General features: G+C 38.3%; 1 protein-coding gene across 2 annotated transcripts in view; it reads right to left on the reverse strand.

Moving 5' to 3' along the window:
* Positions 1–1,517: 1,517 nt before the first annotated feature.
* tfb1m (transcription factor B1, mitochondrial) overlaps positions 1,518–15,060 on the reverse strand; it is a 77,219-nt gene continuing 63,676 nt past the window's right edge. For both annotated transcript variants that reach the window (XM_061968612.1, XM_061968613.1), the window contains exons 7-8: positions 9,912–10,039; positions 1,518–2,171 (exon numbers count right to left, since the gene is read on the reverse strand). In XM_061968612.1, the coding sequence (XP_061824596.1) occupies positions 1,877–2,171; positions 9,912–10,039 (423 nt within the window). In that variant the 3' untranslated portion in view covers positions 1,518–1,876. The remainder of the gene's footprint in view (positions 2,172–9,911; positions 10,040–15,060) is intronic.

The following is a 15,060-nucleotide window of genomic DNA, read 5'->3' on the forward strand; positions in this document are numbered from 1 at the left end:
CTTATTCATACCTTTTGTTAAGTGTTTTTTTTTAAGCAGGGTTGCATGAGGTACCGACACATAACGTTACGTTAGTGAATGTATCACACACAGTAATGTAACGTTAGACGGCGGTCAGCAGCACCGCGTATTTTAGCCACCTACAAAAAGACAAACATATTCAAATAAAGGTCAGTTAAAATGTATACTATATTAAGAATATGTGTACATATTGCATAGGGCCCTGACATCTAAAAAGTACCAACTCTGTTCATTGTTATGTTTATGTATTTGTTATGTTTTTCATGTGTACGCACACATAAACACACATACAGTATGAGATGAGATCAATGAGATAAGGTAAGAACAGGATGGAAACTGCTGTGGAACTAGTTACAATGCAATATGCCATGGAAATACAATGTTAACACTTTTGTGCAAATAAGTACAGTTGCACTTGTTTTTTCAAATAGGTTTATTCTGTAAAGGAATGAGTTAAATGTTTAAAATGACTGGTTAATAGTGCTATTATGAAGTGCAATGTCAGCACGATTTTTTTCCCTGCAATTTCAAATGCACTTGTTTTAATAAATAAATACAGCGTTTTAAAAGCATACACAATCTGTGTAAATATATTAGTCTGTGGTTAAAAGGACTTGAAAGGACTCGAAACTCAAAATGCAGGACTTGGTACTTGACTTGAGACTTTCCAGTCTTGACTTTGGACTTGACTCGGAACTTGCCTGTCTTGACTCGGGACTTGTTGAGGGCAAAGACTTGAGACTTACTTGTGACTTGCAAAGCAATGACTTGGTCCCACCTCTGGAGTCTACTGACAGATATGTTAGAACTTTACGCTGCTTTATATTAGAAATAGCAGCAGCCATTACGGTATATACATACATATATATGTATATTTATACATATATATACACACATATACATGTATACATACATATATACCACTACACTATAGCTATGTGCAATGAGATGCAAAAGTGGAACATGTACATAACTTTATCCTATACTGGCACAAATAGATTTATTATATTTGTGTCTTTCTGCTAAAATGTTGGTGCTGTGTGTGGATGCTAAGAGGCGAGCCATGATGGCGTTATGTGTGTTAGAGATGTGACATTTGAATTAAGTCTATATCTACATATATATATGTAGATATACACACACATATACATGTATATATACATACATATATTTATACACATATAAATGTATACAAATATACACACACATACATACATAAATATACATATATACACACATACATGTATATATATACATACATATATTTATACACATATAAATGTATATACTGTATACAAATATACACACATACATACATAAATATACACACATACATGTATATATATACATACATATATTTATACACATAAATGTATATACTGTATACAAATATACATATATACACACATATATATATATATATATAAATGCATATATAAATACAAATGTCTACATATATACTGAATGTACATACATATTTCATACATACAGGAAGATAAGTGACTTTTTTTGTTTATTAGAAAGCAATGTGACATCATAGTAGTGAGATACAGTAATGAAAAAAAAAACACATGAATGTGAGATTAGATATGTTTTCCCACCACACATCACATGCATGTTTCCTCATGGCTTATTGTCCTCCCACGTGGCTCCGCCTCCCAAGTGACGTACAAATAAATGACCTGGACATGATGCAGTCATGTTATTTACACCCACATGATAGTTGAGCTATTCTACAACAAACACTCCATTATGTCCCCCAACTTGAAGCAGACACGCACAGTTGTTGCTGCTGGTTGCGTGTAAAAGCGTGTTAAAAAATGCATCTCAGCGCCAGGTGGAAATGTCAAAGCCGCTAACAGGAGCTCGTCTCTCTCTTTGTCCTTTTCACCGTGGTCGCCGGGGGCTCTCCGCCGTCCCGCTCGGCATCTGCGCTCCTCTCCCGCTTGGACAAGTGTTTCAGTCGCAGCTCGTCTCGGAACTCAAAGTGGATCAGGTGCAGGTCGCGGGCGCACATGTGAGCGTAGGCGTCCGCTAGCGCCTTGATGTGGGGGATGGTGAGTTCTGTGGGCCGCAGGGTGGGCGTCACGTCTGCCTTGTGCATCATCTCCTCTGTCAGCGCGTCACGACTGGCCTCAGGGAACAACATCCTGCGGGGGAACAATTCAAGTCCTCTGTTCAGGTCGCTCTGATAACTTCCTGATCCTCATGCAGTGATTCTCAAACTGTGGCACACAAGCTCCATCTAGTGGTACGCCACAGAATCACTTGATTAAATATTCAAACAGTGTTACTGTTCAAACTGTGTGTAGTGTTACAGTGGCCAAAATATTAAATATAATAGTTAAATAAAACATCTGCCCTGTTTTTAATGAATACTTAGGCCTACTACACTACTCTATTTTAGTGTTGGTACTTGGAGAGCTGAGTGTTTTCTGAGGTGGTACTTGGTGAAAGAGCAACTGTCCTAATGGATCCCAATGAAACCACTTGAAATCACACCCAGAGATCGTTCATTTTTCATCCCTTCACCCTTCAGCTCACAATTGTCATGTAGTGATTAACTTCACTGAATCCATAAAATGTGTATTAGCAACTCCACTACAGCAGAGAAACAGCTGATCACAGACAACCTGGAGGAAGAAAAACAGTAACTTTGTGTCCACATTTGGAAAACACCTGATTTTGATTTAAAGGATTTCTGCCATGACAGTTTCATCAGAACTGGACCACACAGACCAGAAGTGGGTCAGTTTGTTCTCTGTACTGTGCTGCATAACTTATAACCAAAGATTTCACTTTCTCATGGACTCCAAATTATTAGAGTTATAGTGGCCAAAATAATTGTGCTGCCGCAGTACTTAAAAAAACAAAAAACTTCTTGAGTGGTTGTTAATTAAAAATGCTTGATTATAATAAAGTACAATATAATAACAACTAGTCATGTCTAACAACTACATTTTTCATCAATTTAATTTTGCTTTTGCATTTTGATTAATTGTGACTAATCATGATTAATTTAATTAACAAATGGTCAGAATCCTGGAAAAAATGTTTTATGTTTTACTTGATTGCATTATGGGAGCCATTAACTCCCTGCTTGGCACTCAGCATCAAGGGTTGGAATTAGGGCTGCAACTAACAATTATTTTGATAATCGATTAATCTGTCGATTTTTACTTCGATTAATCGATTAATAATCGGATAAAAGAGACAAACTACATTTCTATCCTTTCCAGTATTTTATTGGAGAAAAAACAGCATACTGGCACCATACTTATTTTGATTATTGTTTCTCTTGTAAATGTTGCAGTTTATAAATAAAGGTTTGTTAAAAAAATAATAATAATAAAATAAAATAAAAAAATAAAAAAAGTAGCTTCTGCGCATAGCATAGATCCAACGAATCGATGACTAAATTAATCGCCAACTATTTTTATAATTGTTGTTGTAGCCCTAGTTGGAATTGGGGGTTAAATCACCAAAATGATTCCCGAGCGCGGCCACTGCTGCTGCTCACTGCTCCCCTCACCTCCCAGGGAGTGAACATGGGGATGGGTCAAATGCAGAGGATAATTTCACCACACCTAGTGTGTGTGCATAGGTGCCGATCTACATTTCTGCCAGTGGGTGCTCGGTGTGTGTGTATTAAAAAAAAAAAAAAAAAAGACGTTCAGCGAAGTTAATATCCCATATGATTTGTGGCTTTATTATTTTGTAAATCGGACCAAACTCGCCATAAAATAACTACAACAAGATTGATTTTTCTAAAATTATTTTAAAGATTGAAAATTGCTATCAATCCCACGTGGGTGCTTGGGCCCCGAAGCACCCACGGGATCGGCGCCTATGCGTGTGACCATCGTTCAGACTTTGACTTTTCTACCGCTTTTCCTGATTGCTCTAAATCCACTTTATCCGTTAAATCCACTAAATCCGTTTATGTATTTTAGTAATCTATAGATTAGGAAAATATAGCACATCATTGTCATTGCACTTTTAAAAGTTGAAAGAAATGACATTTTGAGAGCAGACATACATTGTGCAGGGTGGCAGAACAGGAAGCTGATGCAGCGTAAAAGGTGGGGACATGGTAAAGAACATGGTAAAGAACATGGTAAAGATGGGGGGAAAGGAGAAGGACAAAGTAAGTCCAAAACTAAACTCCAGCAGGGTTTCCGCCAGGCATTAAAAAGCATTAAAAGTCATTAAATGGATTTAGCGAATGTAATGGTCAAAAATAGAGATGTCCGATAATATCGGAATGCCGATATTATCGGCCGATAAATGCTTTAAAATGTAATGTCAGAAATTATCAGTATCAGTTTCAAAAAGTAAAATTGATTACTAAAACGGCGCTGTACCGAATGGTACACGGACGTAGGGAGAGGTACAGAGCGCCAATAAACCTTAAAGGCACTGCCTTTGCGTGCCGGCCCAGTCACATAATATCTACGGTTTTTCACACACACAAGTGGATACAAGGCATACTTAGTCATCAGCCATGCAGGTCACACTGAGGGTGGCCGTATAAACAACTTTAACACTGTTACAAATATGCGCCACACTGTGAACCCACATCAAACAAGAATGACAAACACATTTCGGGAGAACATCCGCACCGTAACACAACATAAACACAACAGAAAAAATACCCAGAACCCCTTGCAGCACTAACTCTTCCGGGACGCTACAATATACACCCCCCGCTACCCCCGCCCCCCCAACTCAGCCCACCTCAACCCCCTCATGCTCTCTCAGGGAGAGCATGTCCTAAATTCCAAGCTGCTGTTTTGAGGCATGTTAAAAAAAATAATGCACTTTTGTGACTTCAATAATAAATATGGCAGTGCCATGTTGGCATTTTTTTCCATAACTTGAGTTGATTTATTTTGGAAAACCTTGTTACATTGTTTAATGCATCCAGCGGGGCATCACAACAAAATTAGGCATAATCATGTGTTAATTCCACGACTGTATTTATCGGTATCGGTTGATATCGGAATTGGTAATTAAGAGTTGGACAATATCGGAATATCGGCAAAAAGGCCATTATCGGACATCTCTAGTCAAAAACCATTATATGCGATGTCCAGAGGTATTAAATGTGTTTTATTACAATTGTAGGACTGGACCCAGTCACTGAAATGAAAATAAACTCAATAGCTTTGCTGTAATCAATCAATTGCTACGTCTGTTCATGTCTCTTTTCTTCAGCTGCGGCTCTCAAACTGGATAGAAGAGTTTTAAAAAGGTCCGGTCCAAAAGTGTGAAAAGCGCTGCCTTAATATGTCAAAAACAAACGGCTCTCATTCTGACTTTTATGATTTACTATAATTAAAAAACAAAACAAAACAAAAAAAACAACGACTCTGGGGGCCCAAACCTTGCCATTATTTGGTGAGTGTAGGCTGTAGTGTTCAACTGTGTGTGACACATGTCATGTTTATGAGGAAGCTGAGCTTGTTTCATAAACCATTCTTTTTTTTTTTTTCAGCCGCCTGCAGTTCAACACGCAGGACCTAACTTTGCTAACATTAGCAGCTGTGGTGACACGCCTCACGTGACCTACGGTGGCCCAGGATAGACAAACAAGACAATTCTCACGAGACCACAAGTCTTATTCTCTGACATTCCCACAGTAAACGAATAAGAGTTCCTTCAGCTGCCTCACACTTTATACAGAACTTTCTATCTACTGTACTTATTTTTAAACAATGAGAGGGGATAAAATACAATCGATTCAAGATTTTTTATTGACTGAGCCTATTTTTAATGCATCTAAAGGATGCAAATATCATTCTATGAGGTGTCTAAAATATTTAAATCAGTCATCCTTTTCAAACACATGCATCATTTGTATTCCTACTATGAAAAAACCTTTTAACACATTTTAAAATTGTATCCTGAATTGTATCCTCCAGTCTGTGGCTATTATAAGACATATTTTCAGAGAATATGCATTTTTTCCAGCATGTTTTAAAGAGATAACATTGCAAAAATTACTTCTAGGTTTGTTATATTGATCAACTAATTCTTATTGGGGGCGGTATAGCTCAGTTGGTAGAGCGGCCGTGCCAGCAACTTGAGGGTTCCAGGTTCGATCCCCGCTTCTGCCATCCTAGTCACTGCTGTTGTGTCCTTGGGCAAGACACTTTACCCAACTGCTCCCAGTGCCCCCCCACACTGGTTTAAATGTAACTTAGATATTGGGTTTCACTATGTAAAGCGCTTTGAGTCACTAGAGAAAAGCGCTGTATAAATATAATTCACTTCACTTATTTAGGGGGCTTTGTGGGCGGAATAAAGGCACTCCCATTATTACAATTAGGATGGTTGGGATTTTTCTAACGTTTATTTACAACTTAGAACAGGGGTCGGGAACCTTTTTGGCTGAGAGAGCCATGAAAGCCAAATATTTCAAAATGTATTTCTGTGAGAGCCATATAATATTTTTTAACACTGAATACAACTAAACAATTTAACATTTTTAAGTAAAACCAACATTTTTAGAGTATAATAAGTCTCTTATTCTTATTAATAACATTGTTATTCTAAAGCTAACCAATAATAAATAAAATACTTCTTACCATTAATGCGACTTCTTGAACAGGTGCGATAGAAAACTGATGGATGGATTAAAATGCATTAGAATGTTTTATAATTTGAACGTTATTTTTACCAGCGGAATGATTAATTACTTATCGTGTTAAGCAATGTCAGCTAAGATTTATCTGAGAGCCAGATGCAGTCATCAAAAGAGCCACATCTGGCTCTAGAGCCATAGGTTCCCTACCCCTGACTTAGAATGCATTAAAAAAAACATACGTGTTCTTGTCTTACATAAGGATTGTGAATGATAGGCAACATTTAAAAAATAAGTTTAGATCCCATTTAATATTTTTTCTACATCCTGCTGAAGCTGTGGCAAAAGTGAGAAAATTAATACATGTTGGGAAAATGCAAATTTCAGCAAAAGTGGCTGGCTGGCTAACTTTTCAAAAGCTGGTTAAAGCTCGTCCATGGTAGACCCAGAGAAGCGTTCCGCAGCGTGTGCAAAGAGTCTCCAAACTTTGCCTCATGGGCATCAATGCAGTTAACTCACAAGTCGGCCATTAAAGGCAGGCAGCAGTGAACAATGTCAAATTTATTTCAGTGTGACCAACAAAGCAACTTCTGCTGTCACCACCACAACTGTCAGCTGCTGCTACTGCAAAATAAATAAATAATTTCCCCACGGGGAATAACAAAGTACTTCTGATTCTGAAATACAAATACATTCTCAGATGAAACAGTCTTGTGAGTCAATTCTAATTTACCAGATACTAACACTTAAAGGGGAACATTATCACCAGACCTATGTAAGCGTCAATATATACCTTGATGTTGCAGAAAAAAGACCATATATTTTTTTAACCGATTTCCGAACTCTAAATGGGTGAATTTTGGCGAATTAAACGCCTTTCTAATATTCGCTCTCGGACGTGACGTCACACCGGGAAGCAATCCGCCATTTTCTCAAACACCGAGTCAAATCAGCTCTGTTATTTTCTGTTTTTTCGACTGTTTTCCGTACCTTGGAGACATCATGCCTCGCCGGTGTGTTGTCGGAGGGTGTAACAACACGAACAGGGACGGATTCAAGTTGCACCAGTGGCCCAAAGATGCGAAAGTGGCAAGAAATTGGACGTTTGTTCCGCACACTTTACCGACGAAAGCTATACTACGACAGAGATGGCAAGAATGTGTGGATATCCTGCGACACTCAAAGCAGATGCATTTCCAACGATAAAGTCAAAGAAATCTGCCGCCAGACCCCCATTGAATCTGCCGGAGTGTGTGAGCAATTCAGGGACAAAGGACCTCGGTAGCACGGCAAGCAATGGCGGCAGTTTGTTCCCGCAGACGAGCGAGCTAAACCCCCTGGCTCACACCGTCCCTTATGCCACCGAAGATGATCAAGAGAAGACATGAGGGTATGTCTACAGAATATATTAATTGATGAAAATTGGGCTGTCTCAAAGTGCATGTTGTTGCCAAATGTATTTCATATGCTGTAAACCTAGTTCATAGTTGTTAGTTTCCTTTAATGCCAAACAAACACATACCAATCGTTGGTTAGAAGGCGATCGCCGAATTCGTCCTCGCTTTCTCCCGTGTCGCTGGCTGTCGTGTCGTTTTCGTCGGTTTCGCTTGCATACGGTTCAAACCGATATGGCTCAATAGCTTCAGTTTCTTCTTCAATTTCGTTTTCACTACCTGCCTCCACACTACAACCATCCGTTTCAATACATTCGTAATCTGTTGAATCGCTTAAGCTGCTGAAATCCGAGTCTGAATCTGAGCTAATGTCGCTATAGCTTGCTGTTCTTTCCGCCATGTTTGTTTGTGTTGGCTTCACTATGTGACGTCACAGGAAAATGGACGGGTGTTTATAACGATGGTTAAAATCAGGCACTTTGAAGCTTTTTTTAGGGATATTGTGTGATGGGTAAAATTTTGAAAAAAACTTCGAAAAATATAATAAGCCACTGGGAACTGATTTTTAATGTTTTTAACCATTCTGAAATTGTGATAATGTTCCCCTTTAATGTAAACTTTTTAACTATTCAAGATTATCATTGTCAAATGCTTACAGTTGTGAGCTTTTGATATATACGTATACTAACCAGCTGCAGACATTAAATGTTTTCAAGTGGCATGAAAAAGTATTAAATTAGATTTAAATGTAGAAACCCTGTCCTGGGGGGTTAGTTAGAGACCTTGAGCAAAGCACATATACATATGACCACATACAACTCAAGATTTGTAACGAAGGGAGAAGGAGCGGGCATTCGGCCCGAAGCTGCCAGCCACAAGGGGCACTACTCCACTTTCCTTTGAAGGGCGAAGGCGAAATGTGATGTGAGGGGTGGGGTACGTGTGTGTGTGGCATGTATTTTCTGTGGATGCATACGTGTGTGTATAAGCCTGCAGAGAGTCTCTGTTCTGCGACCTTCGTGCTGTCGCAAACGCGATAACACAGCCAGTCAGTCCAACAAGTCTACCAACAACGAATAGTCGTTTAATTAGATAAAACACAGTGTGTAGTCTTAATGCACATTTTAGGGATAATAGTTCAATTCAAACAACAAATTTTCCGCTTGCCATAAACTTTTTTTTTCTTCTTCTAATAAATGCACATCACCAACATTGAAATTGCACTTTTGACATGTGTGCATTGATAAAAAAACAAAACACATGTGCGCTATATTGCAGTGTCCGTGTGGAAACTATTTAAAGTTCCATGCACTGTGGTCTGGTTTTTAATCTTAATCGAAGCAACAGAATATAAATCAAAGCTCCTTTCTAATCAAATTAACCGATTTAATGGTGACTTCCACCTCCACTAAGACAGTATTATTCTGCTCAACACCACACTGGCATGGAAACAGGAGTTCAGGATATTTAGGTAATCCCTCCCAAAATGTTTTAAATGATAAATTTTTTGTTCATATTCAGTCAAATGTCCCTCCTTACCAGTGAATACGTGTGCAGCTGTGCTTTATGATCGCCAGTACAATTCAGTTTCCGCCAACACGCTGCAGTCATTACATAAAATCTGCTGCCTCGTCGTTCCTGCGTCACCTCAGTGACTAATAATTGCTGCTCTCGTTCACACAGTCTGTGTTCTGTTGTTATCTGGGCCCGCATGCAGGCGCTTTGCAGGGACAGGGGGAAGGAAATTGGCGACTGGGCAGCCCACGTGGGCATCTCCGTTTTGGTATTCTGGTACTTCTGGCCTTTGCAGATGTTGAAACGTTTTCAAAAGTACTGTATGATGAGTGGTACAGTAAATCCTAAATATAATAGAGCCATGAGCAGGAAATAAACAAAACGTCAACACTCACCCGATTCCTTTGTGGCAGAACTTCCTGCGGAACTGGAAAATATTCCTCACCACTTTCTCCACCAGTTTGAAGGGCTGCTGGATGAGAGGCTCAACCAGAGGAGTGAAGTGAACAACTCCAACATCCACCTACACACACACACACGCACGCACGCACACACACACACACACACACACACACACACACACACACACACACACACACACACACACACACACACACACACACACACACACACACACACACACACACACACACACACACACACACACACACACACACACACACACACACACACACACACAAGCAGCAAGTGTTATAATGCTGACGTTGGAAGGAAATTGCAAAGACGTGTGCTTGTGAGAATGAGGAGAGAACAGGTTTGCTGGACAAAAGTAAAAAAAAAAAAGAAAAAAAAAAGACAAGTCACGATTGACTGGTAAGGAAGCCTCCAGTTGTCATGGTAACGGCATGGCCTGAGATACCTTTTCTGTGGCAGCGTCACCACTATTTGTTTGTTGAGTTTGTTGCCTGACTGACCATGTTCTCCTCATCGCAGTCACGTGGACCTTTTATTATCTTAGCATAAGATATCAATATTTTGCTGCACATTCTACATTCTTTCGTCTCCTACTTGAAAAGGCTGACATTTTTTTTTAAAGACAAGAAGTGAACTATCAGCAGACATGAGGAAGGGGATTAAATTCAGTTTCTTCCAACTACTTTTTGGTCATGTCATATTCTTTAATGTAGTTGTTAAGCATGTCCGAAACTAATAAAACCAATAAAGACGACCGAAAAAAAATCCAAAACTTGACTTGCTAAGTGCTGGAAATAATGCAGGAAGAAACCACGCCTACAAAAGGTCTGGTAAAGAATGCCAGAGGAGTCATCTCAGGGCGTTCAATCGTTTGCAACTGGACTGTTTGGTTTGTTCTAGAAGACGTTTCGCCGCTCATCCGAGTAGGCTTCAACAGTTCGTTCTCATGGACTTAGATTGGTCAGATCTAGTGTAGAGGCTGGTGCCAAAACCCCAAATATTCATACTCCAAAACCAGGAGGGTGTGCCTGGTTTTGCCCTATCGTAGTGAGAAAAACAAATGCAAACGAGCAATCCTAACTGTCAAAGCCAACGACAGTCGTTGAAGTGTAATTTCACCTCGTTAGCATTCAGGTATTATGTGGCAGAACAGTCGCTGTGAATTGATACTACCAGTCCAAAATAGTCGGAATACCCGACGTTAGCATAACATTCAGTTGTAAACTAATTGCACAAATGGCATTCTGTGACCAGAATGTTTCTAACTTCTGTTATTTGTTGGATGCTAAATTGCAGTCTTTTAGGAATGGTTGAAAGGATGGTGTTGTATGTGGGAGACAGGTGGTGGCACAGACCACCTCCTCTGTTCAGGGAGAAAAACATGACGTCATCAGACATTCCAAAAGGTCTCAAATAAGCTGACACACAAGATGGATTGTTTAACAATAGCAGGGTTTTCCCTAAATTGCCAAGATACCTGTGGCGGTGGGGGCGTGGTCAACATGACATCACATTATTTGCTATGATGCATATATTTTCTTTAAAAAAAAAAAAAAAATTGCATTTAAACATTTAAAACAAATCTGTTATTGATTAGCATAGCTCTATTTTTCAATGATTGCTGCTTATTGTATAACGTACTGAGATTTCCAATACTTTTAGTCACTCTTTCTTTATTAAAAATTGGTCGAATAAAAATCTAGCATCTATTGTTGGTGTTATTGTAGACTGTACTCGTGTTTAGAGACTTTACTTCTGTTGCTCCATGTCAGCGACAAAGCGAGCTGTAGAGAACCTGTCATCACATTTGCTTTGCGCTGCAAGGAGCCTTTCTCTCCTTAAAAGTTGCCACTGTCATCTTAAATTTTGAAGATCACTTTCCCCAGGTGCATCTAGGATATATTAAAGTACGTCCACAGTACAACCCCGTGCGTATGGCTTACCTCATCAAATTGTCCGATTTCGAAAGTGGTCTTCCGGTGATCAAAGTACGTCTTTTTTTGGCAGACAAATTTCCGGTGCATCACTAATCAATAGTGTGCTAATGATCAACTGTATTAACCATTTATACAGCAACTACCTGCTGGTGTTAATGTGTGTGTTAGTGTATTATGATAATAATGTTTCCCATGGTCCGTGAACACATCGTGTCGGCGGAGAATTATATCACTTTATTTTGTTTTCACGTAAAAAAAAACATTTTTTAAGGTGTGGCGGCTAATATGTTGCTGTGGCGCACCGCCACAAACAAATACTGAATAGACCTTGTAACACTAATTGTTCTGGAAGAAGCCAAAGAAATAATAAAAAGGTGTCAAACTCAATCTTTCAGAAGACCAACATTCCAACACACTTAAGATTGCGGACCAAACAAGATCAGTTGTTGTTTCCTGGACTCTGTGAACTGTAAATGTGCGCTGGTTTTAAAGATAATTTACACGTCTTTGTACATCAAATTAATTGATGTACAGACATGTTGCAGTATGTGACGTCGTATGTGGTTTCTTGTCCTGGCTTGGACAAATTGTTATTTTAGCTACACTTGTGTGTAAATGGACATTATTTTTGACACTTGCGTAAATGTGCATTTTTGAAAATATCTATGTCTGTGTTCTTTCGCTCCTGCTTGAAGACTTCTATTTTCAGAAATCTGAGCAGCCTTTGAGAAAAAAGGAAGTAAAGTAATGAAAAAAAGAGGAACATTTCTATCAGCATAAAGTGCTGCTACGTAAGCCCTGAAAGAAAATCAAGACTACATTTCCTGCAATTGGGTACATTTCTACGATTCGATTCAGAATCCATCCATCCATCCATTTTCTACCACTTGTCCCTTTTGGGGTCGCGAGGGGTGCTGGAGCCAATCTCAGCTGCATTTAGGCGGAAGGCGGGGTACACCCTGGACAAGTCGCCACCTCATCGCAGGGCCAACACAGATAGACAGACAACATTCAAACTCACATTCACACACTAGGGCCAATTTAGTGTTGCCAATCAACCTATCCCCAGGTGCATGTCTTTGTTGGTGGGAAGAAGCCGGAGTAACCGGAGGGAACCCACGCAGTCACGGGGAGAACATGCAAACTCCACACAGAAAGATCCCAAGCCCGGGATTGAACCCAGGACTACTCAGGAACTTCGTATTGTGAGGCACATGCACTAACCCCTGTTCCACCGTGCTGCCTTCGATTCAGAATCAATTCTCAAAATCAATACTTTTTTAATAACGTTGGATGCCAGTGCTATGATAAACTAAATTCCTCCATAAAATAGAAAACAGCTCTACCGTAATACATTTCTATATTACTTCAAAGAAAACTTAAAAAAAAATAAAATACAATTACACCAAAACATTTAATAAAGTCGAATACACTAATATGACGGCAATAGGTGTTGTTTCGATGTCATTGTTTGTTTAATTATTTAGTTTAGTTTATTTTGAACATGCACACATTAATAATATGAAACATCACATATTTCCAGTTTTGTCATTACAACATATCACCCCAAAAAATTATATAAGAAATTGATGATCGACCAGCTCCTCGTCATGTGTTCAACACACAGGCAAACACTACAATGTTGCATATGCACACAACAACATTACAATCTGAGAAATTTGTAACCTCAGTCAGAATGTTGGGAGAAAAAAAAATCTAAAAAGAAAAGACTGGCAGCTCAGCTACCAGAATTTTATCGTAGAGTTTATGGTGTTTTTCAACAGCATAATCCTGTAAATGGAAAAATGGTGCCACTGATTATTTTGGTAAAATTCTGGCAAGCAGCAATTTTTTCACCGTATTGTCTATGACTGTTGACGTTTTTACAGTGTATTATGGTGAATACAAAAAACGGTACCACTGTATTTTTTTAATGATATAATTCCAGCGACTGAGAAGCTAGTTTTTTTAAAATGTAAAATGTATTATATTTATAATTTACAATTAAATGAATATCATGCTTTGAAATCATAAGTCAATCAGACATGTTTTTATTTTAATAAAAACAATTGTAATGTATGATAATATAATGTGTTACATTATTAGAAAAGACCAAATTAATAGTTCATTATTATTACAGATTATAACTACTTTCCAACCTAAATTCATACAAATATATCCAACAATAAATGATTACCATTATTAATACATAAGTCAAGCAGATATGAGTAGTTATTTCTATTTGAAAAAAAAAAATCTATGTAATGTATGATAATATAATATTTGTAACATTCTTAGATAATATTGAATACAAATATATGCAATTGCATGCAGTACATGTATTTTTTCTGTCAAAACAGAAAGAACGAATATATTAAGCCAGAAAAGATAAAGTCCTTTATTGACGCATATTATGTGTAGGTGTAGAGGGCATGATCTGGCCCCTGGGCTTTGAGTGACACCTGTGGGTTAATGTAATGCATCCAATTAATACCATTAAAGCCTCCTATGGTAATTGAAACCCAAAAGGTTTATTTGAATAGGATAAATGAGGATTATGCAGAGATTACAGTCGTCCCTTTCTATTATCGCCCTTCAAATCTCGTTGCTTCACTACATCGCATATTCTACATGTTTTTGGCCCTAAATTAAATGTTAGATTAAGTTTCATTTGTCTATAATGTATTACTGATGCTAGCTTAAAAAATAATGGTCGTAGTTACGACTGTTGATCATTGTTTTGCCGGACAACATATGTCGGTGGTTTCAGTACAAGAAAGCCCATTTATAATTTACAGGAATTACCAAAGATGTGACAAGTATTTCCAGGTCATGGCGGTGTTGTAGTGGCTGGGTGACGACCATAGCAATGATGCTTGGGGGATCTTTCGGGCTACTAGTGAGTGCTGAAATCTACAATAGAACACACTCAAAGCAACTATATTGAGTGAAATGAGTGTACTTTATGGGTGTTATTTTATGTTTAGAAGGCTTTAATGAAATTTAAAAACATATTTTTGATTTACAAAAAGGGTCAGTTAGAATAATACATAATGTTGGATATAGAGAACATACAAACTCTTTATTTATTGATTTAAAAATACTGAAATTCAATAGTGAATTTGCCAACATCTAAATATATGCACAAAGCAAACTATAACCTGCTACCTAA

Source organism: Nerophis lumbriciformis, linkage group LG08, assembly GCF_033978685.3.
Source record: "Nerophis lumbriciformis linkage group LG08, RoL_Nlum_v2.1, whole genome shotgun sequence".
NCBI lineage: Eukaryota > Metazoa > Chordata > Actinopteri > Syngnathiformes > Syngnathidae > Nerophis > Nerophis lumbriciformis.